The sequence below is a fragment of the Trachinotus anak genome, unplaced genomic scaffold (assembly GCF_046630095.1).
Source record: "Trachinotus anak isolate AG129_WGS33_773 ecotype Australia unplaced genomic scaffold, CSIRO_AGI_Tana_v1 ptg000024l, whole genome shotgun sequence".
NCBI lineage: Eukaryota > Metazoa > Chordata > Actinopteri > Carangiformes > Carangidae > Trachinotus > Trachinotus anak.
Genome location: NW_027273875.1, coordinates 11,648,122 through 11,673,159, shown reverse-complemented (window position 1 = coordinate 11,673,159; position 25,038 = coordinate 11,648,122). Strand labels below are relative to the sequence as shown.

The 25,038-nt window shown below is 39.7% G+C and overlaps 2 protein-coding genes across 2 annotated transcripts; one reads left to right on the top strand and one right to left on the bottom strand.

Annotated features, from left to right (window-relative positions):
- Positions 1-1,795: 1,795 nt before the first annotated feature.
- On the top strand, positions 1,796-13,356 carry gusb (glucuronidase, beta). Its single transcript, XM_071460334.1, has 12 exons — positions 1,796-2,078; positions 2,874-3,059; positions 3,265-3,446; positions 4,667-4,809; positions 4,964-5,151; positions 6,562-6,714; positions 6,878-7,056; positions 8,849-8,995; positions 9,550-9,634; positions 10,524-10,700; positions 10,807-10,942; positions 12,074-13,356. The coding sequence occupies exons 1-12, from the start codon at positions 1,863-1,865 to the stop codon at positions 12,223-12,225; spliced, it is 1,944 nt and encodes a 647-aa protein (XP_071316435.1). The 5' UTR covers positions 1,796-1,862; the 3' UTR covers positions 12,226-13,356.
- A 4,656-nt stretch (positions 13,357-18,012) lies between these two features.
- Positions 18,013-24,644, bottom strand: vkorc1l1 (vitamin K epoxide reductase complex, subunit 1-like 1). Its single transcript, XM_071460344.1, has 3 exons — positions 24,383-24,644; positions 21,353-21,462; positions 18,013-18,989 (listed from the first exon to the last, which is right to left on the bottom strand). Exons 1-3 carry the CDS (start codon positions 24,604-24,606, stop codon positions 18,763-18,765), a joined length of 561 nt encoding a protein of 186 aa, XP_071316445.1. The 5' UTR covers positions 24,607-24,644; the 3' UTR covers positions 18,013-18,762.
- Positions 24,645-25,038: the final 394 nt, after the last annotated feature.

The window sequence follows — 25,038 nt, the reverse complement described above, 5'->3', positions numbered from 1 at the left end:
ATGGACAATGTTGATTCATTTACAGTCTTTCCTTTTCCAAAAAGAACCTTGGGCAGCATGGTGGGGCAGTGGTTAGCACTGTCGCTAGGTCCCGGGTTCGAACTTTTCTGTGCCTGCAGGGGTTTCTTCTGGTACTCTGGTGTCCTCCCATGATCCAAAGACATGCAACTCCCAATGTCAGCTGGGATATGGCTATAGAAATATATAGCTAATGAATGAATGAAGTTCTGAAACTGATGCAAGTGGGCTAATCTAACTCCCATTAAGAATATATCAAACCAATTGCAATGTATAGTCCCAGTGTCCCTCATGATTCAGTCATACTGGGCCACCAAAAAACTGACAAACTAGAAGGGCACTGAAAACCTCTGCCAAGGCCAATGTTAAACAACATACACCAGTCTTCAGAGAAAAAAATTCAAATTCATAATAAATGATCTGGACCTGCCCCAACATTTAATGGGTTCTTCTAGGGCACATGCGCCATGCCTCCAAGTTCAGTGCATATCGGCTCAGTACTTTTTGTGAAGTTCTGCTGACAAACAAACAAACAAACCAACAAACAGACACAGGTGAAAGCATGGCCTCCTTGGCAGAGGTAACAATGCTGTCATTTTATACCTTTATTTGCAATTGAATGGTAGATAGATGGCAGAACATGAGGGGAGAGACAGATGGGGAATGACAAGTGACAAGGGTTCCCAGTCAGAGGCCCTGAACCACAGATGCTGCAGTTCATGATCGGTGCCTCTAATCAATGGGCCACCGGAGCACTCTGGACCCTTATGATTTTACAACACAGCCTGCAAATGATTCAAACCTGGGCCTGATCTGGAAACAAACCATCAAACAATGCTTCATGAATTGCTGAATATAAACTATGAATTATGACACATTGTTATTATTAGTCCACTGGTGATACTCACTGATCTTGCCACAGCCAAACTTTCAAAATATCCTGACAGCTCACTTTTGAAACTCTGAATCCACATTCAGGGCTTTTACCAACCAGGCCAAACCCAGGTCCTCAAGAGATCTGTATTCTCTGTGTGTCATTTGGCTTGTGGCAATTTGATTAATTGTTTATTTGTTTGGGAATATACACCAACAAGGCACATTATTCGCTCAAATGATAAAAGGATACCTCATCATTACCTGTCTTTTCTACTTTCCTTGACGAAAGGCGTGCTATTATCAAAAACTGACCACAAACGAGGGGGGTCAAAGAGCAAATGTTTGCCCTGGGCCGCCCGGCATCTTATTCAGTGCATGGCTTCATGGGCTGGAAGGACATTTGGGGCTGTGGAGGCGCTATTAGACACAAAACCATGGACCTGATACCGCTGTGCGCTGGCATTTCCCCTGATGCACGCATGCCTGGCGCCATCTAGTGTCATTTATTCACTGGTGCAGCACTGAGGGAAGACTTAAACCAGTGGCGAGACGTGATTTTGGAAAAAGTTTCCTGGTGTTTTCCTGAATTGTTTATTCTCTTTGTGCCTTTTCTTTTGCCAGGCAAAGGCTTTTAATGTGGTGGGGAAATAATTCATGACGCTTCAGGTGCTTCATGTGAACTACAACTTCCAAAAACATTAACATACAAAAATATGAAATGATAACATACATGCTCCATAGGTAACTTCACATTACATCTTCTACTGGATATAATATATATATTAATAAATGTATCATTATATATCCCAGGGGGAAGGCCTTAATCGATGCTCTCAACAGAGGATTTCCGACGGTAACTGAAGGCAACGCGAGAGAAGCGGCTCATGTGACTACAGGATAGATCACGTGACTGAATCAGCGACGAAAACCGCGCAGTGTGTTTGTGAGCTGCTGTCCAGTCGTCCAGGATGTCTCCTCCTGGAGGGCTCGGGGTCTTCGGGGCCCTGTGTCTGTGCTCCGTGTTTGACGCCGTGTGTCCGCTGAGCAGCGGCATGCTCTTCCCCCGGGAGTCCTCCTCCAGAGAGGTGAAGGAGCTGAGCGGGCTGTGGAGCTTCAGGGCGGACAAATCCCCAAACAGGAACCAGGGCTTCGAGAGGGCATGGTACAAAAGTCGCCTGGCAGAGGTTAGTCCGACACAGCTCGCTTTGTTTGGTAGACAGTTTAAAAAGTTGAAAAGTGGTCTCTAGATTCACTGACAGTCATCTGCAGTGAGGTACATTTACATAGACTGACGCTTGCTGGAGAAAATTCACTCAAGTCCTTAGTTTCCAAAGTTTGCTGTAGTGGTGTGAGTTTATTGCTACTCCAGAAGACGGTGGGCCCACTGACACAGCCGATCTGACCAATAGGGAAGGGTAGGGGGGCAGTTATACAGTTAACTATATAACAGTAAATAAACTGTTTTAAAGTTTGCAGAAACTTGCTGCACAGTATCACACTAACACGCTGCAACCCCCTTTACTGTAGGAATATTATAGTGATACTATCACCCCCTTACTGTCACACCACGGAAGATGAAAACTGACAAAACATTTCAGCTGATGTCCAACATGATATCAGTTCACGTAAAAAAAATCACATAAAAATCTCCAGTGTTTCCCAAAACAGCATGGAGTCTGAAAATTATGCATAATTGTGTGTCACAGAAATATATTTTTCTTTCTTAAACCTCCGATCATCTTGTGCCCTCTCAGATTAATATTGAAAACATATTAATATTGTAAATACAGTCATTAAAAACTCCCTATTATTATTATTATTATTATTATTATTATTATTATCATCATTATCATGGTGTTGCTATTAGAGTTGATTATTATGATCCTGGTAACTATAGTCTAACTACTGAGTGCTGCAGTTCTGCCATTAGAAGTAAAATAGTGTCTTTTCACTGAAATTGATTTTTTTATTTTCCCTAGACTGGCCCAGTGATTGACATGCCAGTTCCTGCCAGCTACAATGACATCACCCAGGACAGCACACTAAGAGGTTTCACTGGCTGGGTGTGGTATGAGCGGGAGGTAGTGGTCCCTGCTCGCTGGGTTACAGATGAAGGAACAAGAGTGGTTCTCAGAGTGGGAAGTGCTCACTATTATTCAGTGGTGGTAAGTATTGTGTGTATCTTCCCTAAGGACTCCAGTCAGAGCTGGAAAATAACGTCGTCTGCATCAGGTGCTGCAGTTTTGATATGTGATGGTTTAAAGACTTACTGTGTATCACTAATATACAGTATATCCCTAAACTGTCCTTGTTGCAATATGCATTCAATTGTTTTTTGGCCTTCTTCAATGTCGTTCTTCCCCTTTCCAGTGGGTGAATGGGGTGAAAGTGACCGAGCATGAAGGTGGCCATCTTCCTTTTGAGGCTGAGATAGGGAGTTTGATCCGCAAGGACCCAACTACGCCGTGCAGGATCACCATCGCTGTCAACAACACTCTGACTCTACAGACTCTTCCTCCAGGAATGATCACGTACATGGACGACCACACCAAGTAAACTCACTCTCATTTGTTTCAATTAAAACACATTTAGATTTACACACACTTTACTCATTTTGCAGACGCTTTTATTTAAAGCGGCTTACAAGTGAGGGACATCACTAAAGCTTCACTGACTTGATAACTAAAGTGCTTTAGTTATTACTGTGCATGCGTCGATGATCTCTTTAGCGTTTAGGTGATGCATGCTTAATTTCAAATCTTTTATGGGTTTGGTGGCAACTTTTTTCAGTTTTGACCTGAATACAAACTTGAAACAGCCCATGACCCTTTCACTTTAAAACAACTTTTCAGTTTTTTTTAAATATCTTTTACAGTTTATGAAATTGCATTTTAATGTTTTTTTTCAGGTGGTCATTTTAGTGATGTAGGACTGCAATGAACAGTTATTTCTGTTGTCAATTAATCAGAAAACTATATTCATGATTAATTGACTCATTGCTTTGTCTATGAAATTTCAGAAACTGGCGAAAAGTGACCACAATAATTCCTCAGACCCCAGAACAACTTGTTGTAATTGTTTGTTTTATCCAATAAACAGGTCACAACTCAAAGATATTCAGCTTACATAAACATCAGGTCCTCACATTTCAGGGCATTTTGTTAAAAATGCCAAAACATTTTTGCTCGAAAAATGACTGAAACAAATAATTGATAATCAAAATAGTTGCCAATTAGTTTCTGTCCATTGTCTAATTGACTAATTGACCAGTGACCCTTCAACTGCTTTCTTCACTCATACATAAACAGACATTTCAACTGTTTTCACACCTTACGCATCAAGTGACTCTTCAACTGCTTTCACCATTATTACAGTACTTTGACTGTGACTTTAGCTTTACCGTACACTCGTTTAAAGACTGAGAAGATTCAGCTGCTCTCAGAGCATATATTGTGACTGACAGTTCAGCTGCAGCCATGCTTACACTTCACATGTTTGTAGTGTTTACAATACAGGTGACACTTCCACTCCTGACAACTTCAAATGACATTTCATCTTTCATCAGTGTTTTACCTGGTACTGCCGTTGTAAAACATTCAGAAAGCTCTATACTGCTCTATATTAGTATTTACATTGTTGTTAACTGATTTATTCTTTATTCAGAGAATTTTGCCTTTTCTATTTTGTGTTTTGAATTTGGGTGAGATTAAAATGTGCATAGTTTCCTGTCAGTGAGTGTTCCCATAATGAGGAAAATGTAATCGCTCGACAGGTATCCTGACGGTTTTTTTGTGCAAAACATCTACTTTGATTTCTTCAACTATGCTGGGATACATCGTCCTGTGTTGCTGTACACTACTCCTCAGGCGTATGTGAATGACATCACTGTGGTGACTGACTTTATGGATAACATTGGTAAGTGGATGCATCTAAATACAATGAAACAACTTATTTATACAATTTCAAATTAGTAAAGTGTGTAGTAGTTTACTAATAAAATCACAGGGTGAGTGAAAATCGCCTGCATCAGTGGTCTTACAGTTTTCGTCTGTTTCCCCCTGTGTTTTAGGTCTGGTGAGATACAAAGTATCAGTCCAAGGTGCTTCCACAGTCAACCTGAAGGTCACTTTGATCGACAAAGACAGACAGTGTGTAGCCTCCTCCAGCGAGCAAACAGGAGTTCTCAAAGTGGTAGATGTCAAACTGTGGTGGCCGTACCTGATGCATGACAATCCAGGTTATCTTTACTCTTTGGAGGTAAGACAGAATTTTACATACAAGTCTAGGTGACTTTTTACCTTAAGCTTCAGATTCCCCTCACGTGAGCACTGCCACTGGATTTGTGAGAGTGGGTAAACAGTGTTTCATGCACTCAGACCATTTATCATCAGGAAGATCCCAACACTACATCCTCCACTTTGTGTTCAGACTAAGGAGAAGTTAATGTATATAATACCACAGTGTATATAATTATACAGTTACCACCACGGTTATAATGACAGTAAAGCATCAGCAACATTTTGTAACAAAGATACAAAAGACATGTTTCAGTAATTCATAACTATGATGATTTATTGCATGAATTAATTTAGTATATATCGTGAATTTCTGATTAAGTCACTCTGGGTTTATATGGTTGGTTCACACATAATTAATCATAAATGAATAAATGTTCATTAACTTACGTCATACATTCATTTATATGTCACTAAATTGGCTGCTATCCAGTTACATAGAAACTATCTGATCCATCTGTCTGAAAGCAGAACAGGACCGTTCCCATGGAAACATAAAGCTGGTTTTGACTTGTAATCAGATGCAAACATCTACATGTAGCTGCATGACCCTGTCGTTGACGTACTCCTGACATAGTTTCGTCTTTCTCGCTTCACTACAGTGTAAACTGTTGACATAAGCTTAAACTTTCCTCCGCTGATTTGTCAGCTGGAACCTGATAGATGTTGTGAGTTTTGGTGAATCAAATCTCTTCTGTGCTGCACTTCACATCTTTCAACAAAGAAACTGAATAAAATTAGATGGTAAAACAAAAGATTGAAAATGTGACAAATATATTTGTGTCAGCAGCATCTACATGTTTACATCTGACACCAGTCTTGTCAGAACAGCTGCATCAGTCACATAAACTCACTGTGATTTCTCGAAATGATGAGCAGCAGGAATGCATGATACATCCTGCAGTAATGTATGCAGTAGTTATGTATTACTATGCATTGTTTTGTACCCCTACTACAAAGTGTTACCATAGCTCTACCTTTGATGTGTGACTAATCTTCATACTTTGTGCAACAGTTGAAGAGAAATTCACTTTAATGGCACCTCAAGTTGCCCTTAAGTCTCTCACAGTGAAATAACCTAGAAACAGATATTTAAACCAACAGTACCAAAGGTGTCTTGTACACCTACCAGTCTTATAACATTATCTTGTTTATGTACATGTACTGTACATGCTTGATGTGTCACTTGTTGGTTGTTCTGCTTCAGCTCTTGTCTCCTGTTGCAATTTCTGCACCACTTTGAGGTGTAATTTGTGAATGAGCGTCCTAACTAGCTGTAGTTGTTGGGTAATTATCCCAAGCTTCTGTGGGAACAGATGCTTCAGAAGAGTAAACACGTCTGAAATTAGCACTTGTTCACTTCAACATCCAGGTTCGATTAATGGCAGCCGATGAGCGATCAACATATGAAGATGTGTATACTCTGCCAGTCGGCATCCGCACAGTTAACGTTACCAGCACCCAGTTCCTCATCAACAACAAGCCCTTCTATTTCCACGGGGTCAATAAACATGAGGACTCTGATGTGAGTACCACTAGAGGGAAGCAAAAGCTTTGCCCAAAGACTCAGTCTCATTAGCACCTTCAGACTATTTCTTACATATACATGACATTTACATGACAAAATGTGCTGGAATAAGTGGTTCAGTGATCTAATCCTCCATTCTTCTGTTTACTTTGTGTGTCAGATTCGAGGTAAAGGCTTGGACTGGCCCCTGATTGTCAAGGACTTTAACTTACTGAAGTGGTTGGGAGCCAACTCATTCCGCACCAGCCACTACCCCTATGCTGAGGAGATCCTACAGATGTGTGATCGGCATGGCATCGTAGTGATAGATGAGTGCCCTGGAGTGGGCATCAAAGACATGTAAGTGTCTCTGTGACCTTTGGGTGGGTTTGACAGTTCAGTGTTGCAAACATCTGCTGTCAAATTAGAGCAATAAAATATTAATGCAAGAGCTGTCACCCTGTCTAAGTGAGGACAGTCTAACACTGTTGAGTCACGTTGACAGATCCTGTTGCTAAGTTGCAGACTGGACGCACCCACATACAAGACATTTTCCATCTAATTTTCATTCATCCAGTTAAATTAATTAAATGTAGTTCAAATGCAGATCAGGAATGTCAGTGTGTCAGTGAAATGTTCTGTAGGTCCACCACTTAACAACTATCAGATGATGTGCCATGAAATTCTGCTCAGACATTCACATCCTTAAATTTATCCCACAGTATCTTAACATCTACTCTATAGGCTACCGTGGAGTTTTGTGCACACATTCGTGTCCCCTTCATAATGGTCCCTTCACTTCACTCAAATTTTCTTTGGTTTGTGACCAAATACCTGCAAAACTGATGACACTCTCATCAGTCTCAGATGTAGTTTGTGATGAGTGCTAATCAGAAACAAGGTCCCCACAGGTCCTTGAAATCCTTTAAAGTTTGTAAATTTGAGGGAGAAAAAAAAGAAAATAGACATGAATTTGGGCATCAGGTCACATTGGGCATTAAAAGTCATTGAAATAATATATTTTGTGCAAAACAGAAATAAAAGTTCATGTGACAATTATTTCAAAGTTAACGTTATTAAGTAGGTTGTGTGCCATTGTCTGCATGTGTGTCTCTTGTCATCTCTTTTACTTGCAAATAAGTTTCTGTTGCTCAACTTGCACAATATATTGTTCTGCTGTGATATGTTAGAGACGGCAAGAGAGCACATCTGTTCTGCCGTCGCTGTAACACAGCACAACTGAGAAGTGTTCTCACATTCACGCCTCTTTCTCTTTATGAATGTTGTCTGCTGCTAGTTCTCAGTTTACAAATTCTTAGTGTTGTTCAGTAGTTAACCTTGATCCATGTCTCAAACTATGCCATGTTGGCTCCTTGAATTTGAGTGAATTGGCCCTGGTAAGTCCTTGAAAAGTCATTGAATTGGGTGGGAACCCTGTTAAAAACTGTTAGCATGTTACCACATGAAATTGCTTAACATCAACATGTTAGCATTGTTATTGTGCACGTTAGCATGCTCATGTTAGCATTTAGCTCAAAGTACTACTGTACCTAAGCACAGCCTCACAGAGCTGCCAGCATGATGGCAGACTCATATTCTTGGTATTTACTTGTTGAGATATGAGAACATGTAGAGCTAAATATTTCACATCTCTCAGCCTATGTCAGTACAGTATACTGGATACCCACTTGGTTTGACTAACTCAGGCTGCTGAAGCCTCATATTATCCCCAGCACAGCTTTATGATGCATTTCTGCATGGAACAGCAAGAGTTTATCCTCATTGGATTTGTGTTAGGAAGAGAGCATGGACATGAGGAATTATTACAGCTACCACTAAGTCTCTCAAAATGCGTATGGGCGTGGGAAGACAGACTTGAAAAAATAAAATGTGAAAATATCCTTTTATGCTCAGTATCAGGATATGATATGAATACATACAAAAAATCATCACACTGAAGCATAAGTCATGTGGTTGTTTTAATCTGTCACTGACCAGCAGAAGAGTTGTGAGGTGCATCTTCACTTTACTGACAGATGTTGAGGAGTGTTACCAGTGTGTAACCTGAAATGAATCATGGTATGGAGTGATGGTTTGTTTGTCTGCCAGCTCAGAGTTAACTCTGTGTTTTGTTTGTGTTTTTCTGTTGTAGTCGTAGTTTTGGAAACGCCTCCCTCACTCATCACCTGAATGTTATGGATGAGCTCGTAAGTCGGGACAAGAACCATCCCTCTGTGGTCATGTGGTCAGTAGCTAATGAGCCTGCTGCAGAGATGCCCCCTGCTGAATTTTATTTCAAGTGAGTACTGAGCACTGCACTGAATAGATCCACCCATTAAATAATTGTTCACACACAGGGGTTTGGTTTTTAGCATTTTTGTCTTTATTTGATAGCTGACAGTGTAGAGATACACCAGGACGCCCCTGAAAGGCCCAAACCTTCCAAAAATTTAAAGCATTTAACTGTCAGTAGGAGATGTACTGCTTTGTTTGTCAGTCGCAGCCGATCCCTGTCCTCTGATGCCTGGAATGCAGTAAGAGTAGTAAGGAAGCCGCCCTGAACTAACAGCTGGAGCTCAGCAATAGCCTGAGGCCTCCGGGAGACAAACAGGGCAAACAAACACTGGACCAACCAAACTGCTGTACTCATTCAGTAAAGCAGTATGGTATCTGTGCGGAGAACAGAGCTCAGTTTCTTTGGATTACACAAGTATAACAGGACAGTTTGACTCTACTGTGTTTTGTGACATTGTTGTGATTATTGATTATCATGTTATTGTAATGCACCTGATTCCTGGATGAACTCCCCACACACCACCTTTTCCAATTAAATCACCTTTGTTTTTCTGACAGGACCTTGATAAAACACACCAAAGCTCTGGACCCTACCCGGCCCGTCACCTACATCACAGACAGCAACTATGCCAGGGACAAAGGGGTGAGTTTTTACAGTACTCACGACAACTAACTATCAAGGCCTCACTCTGGAGAAAACAGACCTTGTCATCATCACATAGTTTAACTGAAATAATCTGCTTGATCAGGCCTGTGTGGGTGTGGTTTGATCAGATTTGACTGACTGTGTTCTGTCATCAGATTCTGATTCAAATACTAAATCCTGATTGGTGCCTAGAAGTAAGTGATGTGACTGTTAGTCCCACCCACTTCAAACCAGTGAGAAGAGCACAGAGAAAACAACACAGACAGACATCTGTCATGTAAAATAACTAAGAAGATGGCGTGTTCATGTAGGACCACACTCATGTTGGAGATGATGCAATGAATGGATGAAAAGAATGTTGTTCGGGCCTGTAAGGGCAGGTACTGATGACACTGAGATACATTGTACTAAAATATTATAAAAGGTCTATACACTACTCATGAGAGAGACCAGTCATGTGGAAAACATTTGCAGGAAAATGAAGGTAAAATATACTTCTGTGGCTCTCAGTGCTGCAGGTCAGATCATAACACTTGACTGAATATAGTACCTCTGAATACACTGCTCAAACACTGTCCATTCCTGCTGCTACACTCTGAGTGAAGACCAACACCACATAGCATCTAATATTTGCAATGGTGTAAAAGGTCATGCGAGTAATGCTACATATTTTGCCTCATAACAGATAATTGCTACTATTAGAAAATTGATTGTGTGCATATGAATGAATAAATAAACCTATAAGAAGTTGAGCTTATTGTCACTCAGCCTTTATTTGTAATTTCTGTTTATAAAACTGATCAAACTATGTTTAACAACATGAAAGTCATGGATGTTTTGTCGAGTATCTCTACAGGTCACGTATCGTCTTATATCTTGTCCCTAGGCGCCCTATGTGGATGTAGTCTGTGTAAACAGTTACTTCTCCTGGTACCATGATCCAGGCCACACAGAGGTCATCCCCATCCAGCTCAACACTCAGTTTGAGAACTGGTATGGAAAGTACCAGAAACCAATCATTCAGAGTGAATATGGAGCAGATGCCGTGTCGGGACTTCACAGTGTGAGGATTCACAAACATACACATTCAATTACCTGACCAGCATTTGTACAGTATTTATATTTATTTTTTTGCAGGCTCCTAAGACAATTCTCTTTTCACTTTCCAGGATCCACCCTTGATGTTTACTGAGGAGTACCAGAAGGTCGTCCTGCAGAGCTACCACAACGTGTTTGACCAGAAGAGGAAGCAGTACGTTGTCGGTGAACTCATCTGGAACTTTGCTGATTTCATGACTGTACAAGGTACTAGAGCCACAGATCACAACAACCTGTAGAGCCAAAGCTGCTGTCAGTTCTCCCAGTTTATACACATGAGCACAACACTTCACACCCTGCACTAAACCCCTGATCCTGAGAGTTAGACTGATGGGGGCGGCAGGTACTTGCTGTCATGTCATTCACCTGCTGGCTGTGGCTTATTGTGTGAGTATTGCAGTGTAGGAATCATGTAGCCTGTGAATCCATGATCAATGCGAACATCATAATATGATCCACACCTCCACCAGGAAGACTTTGACATTAAGAAAGATATTGTAGACGATGACAAAATAAACTATGCAGAATATTATAGAAAATCAGCAGGTTATATATTCCTAATGCAGAGTTATTTACCTGTAAATATACCTATCAAAGTACTTATTTTAATGCAGGCTGGAATGTGAACTGTAAGTTGTTTGATGAAGGAAAAGGTGATTGAAAAATAGAGTTCAAATAAATATTGGATGATAAAGCCTGGTCAGAACATTTGTAAGTGAAAGCCTCACACTGATAATACCTGCAGCTCAGCACCCAAATGAGACTGTGTGGGCTGTGGAGGAGTCAGAAGACACTCCTGCACAGATGAACACAAGCCTGATGTTAGAATCATAATGACCTGGTTTCTTTACTGTATCATATCATTTCCCAAACCGGATGGAAAACACAGAACAGACATAACAGGATCTATTGTACAATTATCCCATGATGCTAACAGCATAATGTGGATCCGAAATTGAGTGAAGTTGAATAAAGTTATATTTAAAATAATAAAATATTAAAATATTATTTATGTAATATCAGTCCCTGGCATGAGATGTTACTGAGGCATTTTTCTAAGTGTGTGAGCACCGGTGCTGATTTCTTGCCAACTTTCTATGCTTGTTCCTTGGACTGACACATCAGAACACCCTGGTGACAGCGCTGTTTTAGCCCACATCTATTTACTTATAGCTATAGATTTACCTCCCCTGCTTTTGGCATTCGGGGAGGCACAGTTCACTCAAAAAAGAATCTCTTCTCACATTAATCGAGCTGCTTATCGACCTGACAGAAGGCTCCTTTGTTTTTGCGTCCTGAGCGTGACAAGGTTCTTGTTGCTCCATCTTGTGTCTGCAGGGATCACACGTGTGGTGGGGAACAAGAAGGGTGTTTTCACCAGGCAAAGGCAGCCCAAAGCAGCAGCCTTCCTCCTGAGGGAGAGGTACTGGAGACTGGCCAACGAAACAGGCAGACTATCCCCTTGGACCAAGTACCCCTGCTCACTCTAACACCTTCCACTGTTGGGGTACCCAGTTCAGGACAGGCTCATTCCCATGTAAGCACTATCCTGGTGGAGAAATGCTGGTAAAATTCAGTCACTTTCATATCTCGTATTGAACACTTCCTGTGAAACCATTTCAGTGAGTTCACCTCAGGTCAAACCACCACGAAACACAACTTAGCTCCGCTATGGTCCTGCATTTATCAAGTACCACCACCACCACTATATTCCAGTTTTTCCTGATGCAGATGCGGATAAAAATTACCCCCTGGTGCTTCATCAATAGTGGAATTCACAATTAATAATAATAATTGTGATATGGTTTCCTTACTAAAGAGTTAAGACTAGGGAAATGTTAAAGGATATCCTGGCACAGATAAGTGAGGTGGTGTGATTCAGTTGCTGTCATAAAAAGGTCAGGTCAAAAACCAGAATCAGAATCCTCCTGCATCAGCGATAAGATCTGACCTTTTCTCCACTCAGATTATAGTACTCTAGGCTTTGTCCCAACAATCTGACTGTTTTTATTTGTTTTGTTTTTTGTTTAGTTTTTTTTCCCAAAATACTTTATATATGTAATGCTTGTGTAGATTTCAATCCTGAATCTAATCAGAAAGTGCTTTATTTTTATATAAGAAAATCAACTGAACAAAAATCTATTTTGAAATTAATCAAGGCATTAAAGACAAAACGTGATCTACAGTGGAGTTTAGACAGACTGTAGTGAGGGTTTGAGAGATTTTAACATTTTCAACATTACTCACAAAGCAGTACTTAAAGCATACTGATGTGTACTTTACAGTATTGGTGCCGTTTCTACAAGTGAATGTTTTCAGGAGATCAAAAGTCTGTGGTCTCAGACTTTAGGACACCACTGTATAACCCAGAGTGAGGCATTGATTGGTGATGGTGGCGTGACTCCAATCAGACTTCACTATCAGTGACTCTGCTTGTGGCACCATTACGTGATTGACCTTTGTTTTACAGCTGGACAAATACTCAGTATTCAGATTCCACTTTCATTTTCTATTAAAAAAAAAAACCTTAGCTGGGAGTTAACTTACATTCAAGACATTTCATGAAAGTCTTTCATTTGTCATAACATAATGTGAAAATCAATAAAACAGCCTTTCATGCACTTTTTTTTTCCTAGTTTGCAATGCTTTGTTTGGATTTGTTCCAGATGTTATTGCTGTTTACACAATAATTGTGTTGCACAACTGTGTTCATGTGTCATTAAACACACCATCCTTTCAACTACTCCCTTGAAACATTAAAACTAATACGTGGTTCTCTTGGTTACTGGAGAGATACTGTAAGCTTTAATATCTCAGCTCATATAAGGTTGGTGTTCAATAACATGTTATTGCATCTGCATCCAGTATTTATTTTAGTTATTGAATCTAAATCATGCCAATTACTTTAATCCCTTACTACCTTATCGCTTTGTAAATTGTTCTTTGCTAATAAAAAACAAGATAAAATACTTGATAATAAACCAGTTAGAATGAGTTCAACCAATTTTTAATGTAAAGTTCAGTTTACTCATCATCGTAAAGTAATGATTTCTTTGGAGTTTTCAGTAAAAAATAAATAAATAAATAAAAATATAAATAGTAAATAAATAAATAACCCCAATGGCATCACTATGGGAACTTGGAACCAGATCAAAAACTAAAACTCCTATTGGACCTCAATGTTAAAAGGACAGGTTGACAATTGTCAAGTCTGTCTTAGAACAACAGTCTGGTGCCCATATGAACATGGAAACAGGTTTTTCTAATGTTCATAATGTCCAATTAGTGATCCCGTCATAATATTCAGTGGGAGACTTGTGGACAAAATCTACACTTCTATTCACAAAGTCCAAAGTTTATCTGAAGATAAAATGAATCTTCTGCAGAGTGAGTTGGTCAAACCAAGTGGTTATTGTCAAAGTTTATGTTTTGAGTGTAAATTTCCCTGTTTGTGTTTCACCAGATAGTTTGTTTAGTGAGGGACAGTAACACAATGAGGGAATTTAGAATTAAAAAGATAACAATAGATGTATAACTTCCACTGCTGAAGCCTCATTTTCATTTTAGATAACCTGCGGCTGCTTTCTTGTACGGAAAGAGGCCATTACAGTAAACTAAACCTGTTTCAGTGTTCATGTAGTCATGACTGACTACTGTGTTAAGACAGACTTGAAAATGTGTGAACTCATCCTTTAATGTCCTGGTAAACTGAATTCAACAGTGTTCCCTCTTCAGTTCAGCCACTCTCACTGATAACATTATTTAATTTCATTCAAAAAACTTAAAATGACAGGTGGTTTCAGAGGGAATGTTTTAATGGTAGATAATTTCCACATGACAATGACACAATTAAAAATGTTCTCATGTCAACCTTTTCCACAGTTTTCCCTTAAGATGGATTTAAACAGATTACTTTTCGCACCCTCCTACCATTCCTGTAACACTTTTCCATGTAAGAAAATACAGCATTTTAAAACATATTTGGCAATACAGAAGCAAACCCAGTAAGTTTTCCTCCACAAAGAAATTTAATAAACATTTTATGCTGACACATGGATTCCTAGCCCTCCAACCCCTCGACTTTTTATTTTTTTATAACTAAAATAACCCAGAATGTTAACAGTCTATACAGCTAAAGGGCATAATTAATGATGAAAAAAAGAACATTACAATCATGTAGTTTAACAGGGTGTAATTTTAGCTAACAAACATGTCCTAGCTAGACGAAATAAAGATCTAAATTATATAGTGGACTTGAGGAAGGAAAAAAGGAACGGCCATTGATTTGACAGGGCATTTTGTCTGGCAATTTCTGAATGGATTTTTGCACTGACATTGGATATTAAATCTTTGGGAATAAACCAATTTATCATCATCATTTTACATTTTAAGGAAGGCAAGCAGAAGTGCCCATTACAGTTACCATTCTTCATTTTACAAGGCTATTACCGTTGCTCGTCTTTGGCTCAAGGCCTAGTGATCAAACAGAAGGCACTTTTGTTGGCATTGGTGATGCAACTAACATGGCAGTTATACCTCAGGGCCTAAATGAATTTTCATGAGAATGCAGTATCGATCCTTTTGACATTAAATCATCACACAACATGGTGATCCTTTTACCAGCAAAAGATTCCAAACATTTAACATCCAAGTTATTCCTTACCCCTTTACTTTAAAGTAACTGTACACAACTAGTGTAATAGGCCTGCATATGACTGGATCCATTAACATAATGATAGGCTACCTAATGTACCCTTGTCAGTTCTATGGTCAATACTCACAGGACCCAGAGTTGTGGCCAAAAAACTATCAAGTAATGTCAGTTTGACTTCTCTACATAAAAAACTTTGACTTGTGCAAGTGAATCCATAGGAGACTTGTCTTATGTGAGAGTGCACAGGCTTTCCCAGAAAAAGGACAAAGACAAAACAGTGTTGTGGTTGTGGAATCTCATTCTGAGTTTAGATGAAAAACAACCTGATGTAAACCTGACCAGGCAATACTGTGTAAGGAAGATCTTAAAGATGACTTGCCAAGACGTGATGGAAACATTTTAAATGTTACATGGAGGACAAACGGTTTGTTAAAGGACTGAACCAGTTTTTGCATGTTCTTGCCGCTTTACTACCAATCATGTGAACTTTACATAACAAATTTCCAAAGCAAATCATTGTGTTCAAATTAGTTTCTCTTCCAGGCAGCCACTGGTTCCCATTATTTTCTGTACGTCATGAATATCCAAGTTGCCAAGACCTGAAATTTGCTTAAAGGGGAACTGCACAGATTTTACACATTAAGTCTATTTGCAAATCTTGGGTAATACAATTGCGTATATCTTAAAAAAAACAACAACAAAAAAAAAAAAACAAAAGTTGGATAGAGTCTTTTGCTCCAGGAGGAGATGCAGATGGAGTTCAGATTTTCATGCCATTTGTAATTAGCTTTCAATTTGTATCACAGAATTGCTGTTTTACAAGTATTGACCTCACAAGCAGTATTAATGATCTTCACTGTCAAGGACTAAGGGATGGAAATGTCCAGTCTCATAAAGTTTACGTCATCCCACGGTGAAATGAATGGAGACCGCTGTCTGCCTGAGATGTAGGAAAATCTATCTCACAAATAAAACACACTCTGCTTTGGAAAAAAGTCAACAGTGATGTCAAACAGCCTGTATATGAAAAGTAGTAAATGGATCACAACATGCAAGAACAGATACACGATTTTACTTTGACAATATCCCAGAAAAAAAGTATCACCTCCACCTGATGACTTCATGTTTCTCAGAAAGCATGTCACTGAACTGACTTTCCTGACTGTCATCAGTACGTTTACAACCTTCACCCTATGAAACAGCCATCCAGAAGAACTTGTATTCTATTCAAACATGAAGGGGCATGGAGACTAGCAGTGATGGAAACTATTAACAAGCTGGTTTAACATCACAGATAAATCACATTATTACAGATATTACTATGACCGTTACAGATCTTTGACGGTGTGTGTAAGATTGTCCAATGGCCAACATATACTTAAAGCCAGGAGATAGTGTACCATGCATCTGACAGGTAGGATACTTTAATCAGTGGATTCTGGATGGAAGAGAGACGATGGTCCTACTCTGTCACTGAGGTGACAATATTGTGGATTTCTAGCAAAGCCACTACGAGCTGTGCTTGCTTTTCCCCAGGCTGTGACCCATCTCTGTACAAACCTTGCTATGTTAGATGAACCGCTCAATGAAAAGCTTCAGTGTGACAGTAAAACCATCAGCAGCCGGGATGTGACATCTCCTGGAGCAAACATCCCCCAAACTCCACATATGGCTTAACATACTGTTTTGTTTTCTTACACCTTGTTACTCTTCTGCTGTTTGTGCCAACCAGGTTTTACATTTTCCAAGTTTTGTTCACTTCCTGCAAATGAACTGTAACTCAGCTTGGCAAGATCACCGTTACTGTTCAATTGACACCAAATGTATACAGGCCTGGACAGTGAACAAAGGCCAGATGAACATTAAAGCAAGTGATACAGAAAGATTAGAGATGCTTCTGCCACCGGGCCACTCTACTCTTGAGCAGACAATCACAGTGTAGCAGCCTTTGCTACCTCATGAGACTCTGTTAGGGAGGGAGAAACACTTCACTGGTATCGTAATTTACAAAACTGTGATCAGAAAAATAAAGCCTTGGACCTGTGACAATAAAATGAGATAAACTGGTGTTAACATGACATTACCCCACCCACCCACCCACCTCCAAACAAAATGAAAAAAAAAAAAGGTAGTTTACCTTAACACTCCTTTAGGCACATAAGTCTTTATGGATCCCACTTGTGTGGTGGTCAGGAATGCTTTTCACACAATAACTGAACCAAAAAAAAAAAAAAAGGGTGAGGGTACCTTTCTGCAAACGTGGTGAAAAGAACCTATAGTTCTGTTTAAAAGACTTGTGTCGGTGGCTTCAGATGAAACGTTTACCACTTACAACAAAGAAATCCACATGACTCTGAACTGCATGCCTGACCAGGATTACCGGACAGAAAATGTCCCAAGCACATCTTCAGGCTCATCCACCTCACTGTGACCTTGATCACTTTTTATTCCAGATTTAACTCATGTTTTCTCCTGTTTTGTCGCTTAATTTTTTTCTTCTTTTTTTTTTTTTACCTTAAAAGGTTTGTGTCAACACTAACTCACAATCTAGCCTGGAATATTGCTCAGCAGCTATTTACAGAATTGCAAAACAAAACAACCTGACTGATCTACACACAATATCTCACATTGTCCCATGTTTATTTTTAGTGGTCCTCTTCAAAAACAAAGCTACTACAAAGTGTAAACATGAAAAAAAAACAAAAAAACTATTCTGTATAAATGTTATCGTTTTGTCTCCCCACCCTGCCATAGAACCATATCTGCAAACTGTATGATAACCTTAATGAGTGTTTTTCTAATTTTGGGACCCATTATTCGGTTCCATGTTTTAGTGCAGATCTGCTGTGCAGTAACAGGACCTTTCTAACCATTTCAAGTAAACCCCTTTAAATGTCCCGCTTTTTTCTTCCATTCTGCGATCCTTTGTTCCAAAGAGAGCTGTCCTCCATCGGTCTGTATCGTGGCTCTCTCTCTCTGCTTGCTTGGGTCGTTGTGTTTCCCCTCACACTCTGTCACACACACGCACACACAGGCACACACACACACGCACGCACACACACACACGCGCGCACGCGCGCACACACACACAGCCAGCCCCCTCCTCAAGTGAGTACAATGTTAAACAAGGTAAAAGAAATTAAAAGAAAAATCATCTTTCACTTACAAATCCTTCCATGTTTGCAATCAACATTGAGATGTCAGGCCCAACATTTAAGTTAAATTTCTTCATTTTTTTTGAACACACAGCAGAATAAACATTGTTTGGAAGCAAGGTCTCCTGGTGGCAAGTCAAATGTTCAGAGGTCACATTTCTTTTCTTTTTTTTTGTGTGTTGTTTGTTTGTCGCACTTTTCTTGCCGTTCTCGACAGCTTAGTCCTGCTTAGCCTGGAGCTGCTGCTTCCAGGCCTCATTCAAGTAAACCAGTCGCTTGTAGTTGAGAATAAAGAGAATGAAGTTCAGCGCATATGTGGTGATGCAGATGATGCAGAAGTCCTTTAGGACAAAGTAGAGGATGTAGCCCAGGTAGAGAGAGCCCACCACCGACAAGATGGATGTCGTCATGAGAATAAGGGCGGCCATTGCACTGACAGTCATTCCTACAGCGAGAGACACAGACTAAGGCTTAGGCAAGTGACTGTTTAAAAAAAAAAAAAAGACACAACCTTGCAACACACAAGCAACCTGATGAGTCTGCTCTTGTCACAGAGCTTTCGGCCTCAGACAGTTCTCTATTTATATGATCAGCCTCCTCGTGATGACATTCAGTTCAGACACTGAATAGACTGGTCAGACTATTCTGTTGTCACATGAGGTGCAGTCATAGTTGTAAGGCTGAGTTTCCTCACTGCCTGTGCTTCTGATATTTCAACAGGCTTCCAACAATCTAATTATTATCATTATTATTATTATTATTATTATTATTATTATTATTATTATTATCTAATTAACAGATGAGGATTTTCTTTTGCTGCCAAAGTTACTTCATGCACCTTGTCCTCCCTTTTTATATAGTATGAACCTTGGATGCACTAATTTGTCCATTTACCTTAAATACCCAGCTGAAGCATTTCTGGTATTCCTCCACATGGATGAGCCTCAGAGACTAGTGACTCTAAAGGCATGAATAAACATCATATCTAAGAGTGGTGACACAGTGCTAACTGTGTTCAATTGGAATCAATGTTTAACACATTGTAAATTGATTTTTGATTGATAGAAAATTAACTCCTAACATACATACAACCCAGTGGGCTGCAGTGACGGACAGTAACTACAGTAAGTACATTGACTCAGGTACTGTAATTAAGTACAATTTCAAAGTGCTTGTACTTTACTTGAGTGATTCCATGTTATGCTACTTTATACTTCTACATTTTAGAAGCAAATATTGTACTTTTTACTCTACTACATTTAACTTTGCAAATTCAAATTAAAACGCAATATAATTCACAAGTAAATCATGATGTATTATTACACATTAAACTACCCAGCAGGATATGAAGCAGTAGACAACCCCACCTTTACCAGCTGTAACATTTAATGATAACATGCGTTAATGTGTCAATAACAATACAGTACCTTTACCAGTATTTCTATTCTGTGGTATTGTGACTTTTAAAAGATCTGAGTACTTCTTCCTCCACTGTGTACAACAAGACATTTATAAAGTTGTGGTAGCACAGTAGAGCCTTTTATCCTGGGAAATACCCACAACACATTCTGACCATGTGTTCTCTTGTAGGGGGAGTAATATGACAATATACTGTATAAGGTGATAAAGGTGATAAATTTGTCCATTGAAACAGATATTTCCTGTAACTATTAATATCTCTGAGTGCATTCGGCCATTGTGGGCAATGATGCAAATCAATGAGCAGGACTTTTTGGACACATTGTACTTTTCATTTCTATGTTATCTCCATCAATGTAATGAAGTACTTTGATTTGACAGGTATTTAATTTGCTGGATTATCTAACAACAAACATTATTGTCGGGTTATACTGTACGGGAACAGCACAGAGTGTCTTGGGAAAGGCTCAGCTCTAACGTTAATGTTATGTGGAAGTGAAATTTGGGTCAACAGTAAAATCCTTTCAACAATAGTCCTAAGCTGTAAAATGGCACTGATCAGAATTTAGAGCCTTGGTTATGCAGATTTTTGGACTCACGCCTACTCACAAATATTGGACGGTCCACGGCTGTGAGAATAATCCAAGCTCTGAAACTGAGTACTGTTGACTTTAATATGGAAATCTTGACCCGCTGTAGCCGTTTGGCTTAACTGGGCTGCTATTGTGTCAGTCAAATGAGTGGTAACTACTGTGGCTAAAAGAACCTCTTGTTCTGTGCCAGCACCAGGTGGCCAGGCAAGCCTACAGACCACTCAGCAGGGAAACATGTCAAACTAGCATGACTGAGTCAGCGACACCACCACCACTGTAATGAGGGGAGGGGTGACCATGAATGTAACCAAAGGGCCAGAAACCTTCAAGTTACATCTTATCACACGTAAGGAGGAATATTAATCATGACTCTTCGCTGTCGGTGCCAAAAGTAGACTGAGACAAATACAGTGCTATCAGGAGTCAAACTTAAAAGAATGAGGCTTCTGCAAACAAGGCCTAAATACCACATTACTTATTCTTACTGCTCCTTCACTAATATGTTATTGTGAAAGAAGTCTCTGTAGAAAATAATTAGAATTCAGTCCAAAAAACACAATATATTGATTGAAGTTCAGCGCAGTGAAAGAATCAGTCTCTCACCTAACTATATAATTATATTTATACATGGCTTAATGTGATGCCAATGTCATGTGAGTCAGGTTTAGTCAAATACAGCCATGACAGTGGAAGGCAAAGTATTGAGTCAGCGCTAGATACCAGTGCAATAGCTTGGGAGATTTGTCACCTGAATTTGCAATACTAACAGATTACTCAGGGCAAAACGACATCTTACCTAGTAGGAGCTGAAAGGCATAAAAGACAATCCCATAGACACTGTTGGGTTGGTTCAGTGCACTGTCATTTCCAAAAATTGAGCCCAAGAGTCCAAATCCTCGACCCCACCTAAACGACACAAAAAAAACAAAAAAAAAAACAAAACAGGAAAGAGGAAAGCAGTTACAGCTTTATTTCAGGAATGCAGAAGAACTAAAAAGACTGGAGCAAACTAAGGCTGGATCATAGCTGAGTATTATCAACACCCAATTAGTCTGACTACAGGACTCAAAAGGAAATAATATAATAAAAGAAAGAAAGAAAGAATGAAAGAAAAGAAACATGGCAAACAGATCCAGGTCAAGTAATAAAATACTTCCCAATTTTTGATTTGCAGGAACCTGAAATACCAGCTTGGTGAGGTTTGCCTGGATAGACAAATAATTATTTACAGACAAATATTTTGGTGTTCAACTGTTTATCCAGAGCTGCAAAGGAATTATTGTTTCTCAAATAACTGTTTTGTCTGTCACAAAACATGTCTTGTCCAAACAACAGCCCCAATCTCTTATTTAAAACTAAGTAGGGAGATATTTAATTTGTCTGTGTTTGAGTGGTACAACCACTGGTTGACACTAGGTTAAGTGTCTTCCCCTCCTGTTAATACCATTCCCCTGTTTACAAATAGCTCCAAACCTCTGTAATACATACGCTCTCATATTCCAGTTTGTGCCTGGGGTAAAACTGAATCCTCTGTCCAGCTGTGAAGCTGTTCGTCTTAAGTTGGATGAGATTCTATTTATAGCAAATTTCAACATTTTTGCTGATAGATTTCTTTCAAAGAAAACCATAACAACCAGCACACCACAAGATAAAACAGATTTGCATTTATTTTGCTTAACCAGAAATAGAGGTTCACTCTGTCACTGGGAATGCAAACATATGGAACTCGCTCATAAAACATATTACTCTTTAACGCTCACATAGTCACAAGCTGACTTTCTGCTCCATGGTCTACACAAGTTTGGAGTGAACGTTTAATTTCCTGTATAACATGCCTAAAATAGTGTATGACTCTACTTACTTGAGTACTCCTACCATATGAAAAAATGGACATCCAATTAATCAATGAGCACATTCCAGAGTTACATCATATAAAACTATTTGAAAATACCTGAATATAAACTGATCTAGTGACATGCTTGTTTATATACTGTTATACAGGTGTATAACCATTTATACACCAATTATTGCTTATTATATTGTTATTATGTTTTAGTCAACATTGGAATTAATTCAGTACAAGTATGTAAAGTTTTTCATGTCTCATTGAAGGCTGTGCAGCAAGAGCATGGAGGTTGGTTCAATAACTCAAACCTTTGTTTTATTTCCTCTCATTTACCACAACAACATGTCCAACTGTGCCTCAGAGTAATTGTCTTAAGAACCACAATCGGCTTCTAAATGGCATTTGATAATGTAGTAGATGTCAGGTAATATACACGTTTTTAAAAGCCTCCATGCAAGTGTAATACCATTTCAAAAATATAGCATGTGACAGTATCTCTTAGCGTGTGATACGTTTAGCAATTGCATTTCATTTATCACTATGTGCTATCTTATTCTATTGTATATAATAAATTATGATATCAAGCTTTCTGACTAGTGTTTCAAGGCTTTATCTAAAACAGATAAGCATTTGAGGAGACACGCACAAAGCCAACAGATTAATGTACAGAACAAATACAATAAAGCTGCATTACTAAAATAGGATATTCAGTTTATCTACAGAGCTTGATAGTAACAGAGAGTAGAATGCAAGAATCAAGACAGCTTATACTAAACTCCACTGATATGATTCTTCAATTTGAGGAGGAAAATTATGACAGGCAGATGGTTTAAAGCATATTTTAGGTGACAATGGCACCACTGTCCCTTACACTCACTCATTTAACAAGTATGTAATAAGTCCCAGACAGGTTACATTCCAGTTACATTATCAGTATCTGTTCAAGGCCTGCAAAGACTCTCTCTCAGTGAGATGAATGCGATTCATCAATACTGGCATGCCCACACTAAAGCTGTCATGACCACAAAGATATACAGTCATATTGTTGTTTTAAATGACTAATTCCTCGCAAACCTATCTTTGCGAGTAAAGCAACTCTAGCTATTTGTCCATGGGAAGTAAAAACTCTAGCAGCAGCTTTATCTGTGGAACCGCGACTGCTTATCTAATTGGTAACAATGTGAGATGGAGAGCAGCACTGAAACTTTCAGGTAGCCAACAGTGTTACAGTTCCCACTGACCTCTGGAGCAGCTACAGTATGAACACTGTCCCTTTAGGTAGCCAGGGTGTAGGATTTAACCCCTTGGACAGGCTGCCGGGTGACATTAGCACGACAGCAAATGACAGCAGCGTGACAGCTCCTGTGAGCGTCAGCTAGCAGGTTAAAAAGTTACCCCAAACTATCAACACTGAGCCAGCTAACCTCTAATAATCCTAGTTTCTGTCGGCGGAATGAATGGCTTCCTCCAGTACCCAGACACTCTCACACAGTATCGTTAGTATGAACAGGCTATCGTCAACTTTTGTCCTTAGTTTGGTCTTACAGATGTTTTATCCTTACATACACAAAGGGCAGCCCTACGACCAGTTAACAATGGCAATCAGCCATTTCATCGATTTATAATGCAACGCTGCTGCCGGCTCTCTGCCGGTAGCTAACTGCTGAGAACTGTAAAATGGGTTTCGTTAGCTAACGGTTAGCAAAGTTAGCTTCAGCGAGCTAACTAGGTAGCAAATGATGTGATTATTAAATGATAAGCTAACAGTTAACTTGATTCAAACAGGCTATTTCAACAAACATTCAGCTCGCAGTATGCCGGCAGTGATGTTTGTGGTTAGCTCTAACTGCGGCGGGCAGCAGGCAGATGTTAGCTCAGGGCATTTGACAGTTTGAACCGCACAGCCCTTCCCAGACTGCCACAATAGCAGCCAGCTTCACTGAGCGCCACTGTAGGCGCTCTTTGCTGAATTCAAATTACCTTGAGCTGAACACTTTTGAACAGCTGATGGAGCTACTGACGTCGCACATAGCCGTGTAACTCGGATCCCGAGCCTTTTCCCTCTCGACGTGAAAAGCATATAGAGACAGCAGTATGCCCAGCAGGCAAACAAGAAGCCTAGCTATTCTCTCCCACCGAGGGGTGGACACTCTCAGGACGGGCGCCGCCATCACTCTCTGGCCTAGCTGGAGACACGCATACATACGCAGCGAGTTCGCCTGTGAGACCGAGCAGCGACGTGGAAAAGCGTCAGGACGTGCCACACCGTGAGGGGCGGGCCGCGGAGGGACAGCAGCAGGGCTCTCTGCGGAAACACCTCCACCATCTAACAGGCAAGCAAATGCACATATTTCGGGTCATACACAGCTTTCTAACAATGCACCGTGTTATAATATCCTTTAAACTCATATGTTGGGTGTGATCGATACATGGAGTTTGCATACAACATGCCACTGAGAGCAGCCTCACTATGTGCAATCTAAACCATTACCATTGGATATTTATATTTTCACTTCAGTCACTGAATGCCCTTAAACTAACTATAATTACAAAATAATGACACGTTAGCAACATTGTTATTAAAACATATTTATTTTCCAACATTGGTTTGATATTAATTGTTCATAAACGGAGTA

Bases quoted from the DNA above. Each gene is read 5' to 3' on its own strand.
- gusb (XM_071460334.1), top strand. From the start codon at position 1,863: ATGTCTCCTCCTGGAGGGCTCGGGGTCTTCGGGGCCCTGTGTCTGTGC. The intron at 8,996-9,549 runs GTGAGTACTGAG...TTTTTCTGACAG, and splicing joins CCTGCTGAATTTTATTTCAA to GACCTTGATAAAACACACCA. The intron at 10,943-12,073 runs GTACTAGAGCCA...TTGTGTCTGCAG, and splicing joins TGATTTCATGACTGTACAAG to GGATCACACGTGTGGTGGGG.
- vkorc1l1 (XM_071460344.1), bottom strand. From the start codon at position 24,606: ATGTATGCGTGTCTCCAGCTAGGCCAGAGAGTGATGGCGGCGCCCGTC. The intron at 21,463-24,382 runs GTAATTTGAATT...TGTGTCGTTTAG, and splicing joins TCAAAAGTGTTCAGCTCAAG to GTGGGGTCGAGGATTTGGAC. The intron at 18,990-21,352 runs GTAAGATGTCGT...CTCTCGCTGTAG, and splicing joins TGCCTTTCAGCTCCTACTAG to GAATGACTGTCAGTGCAATG.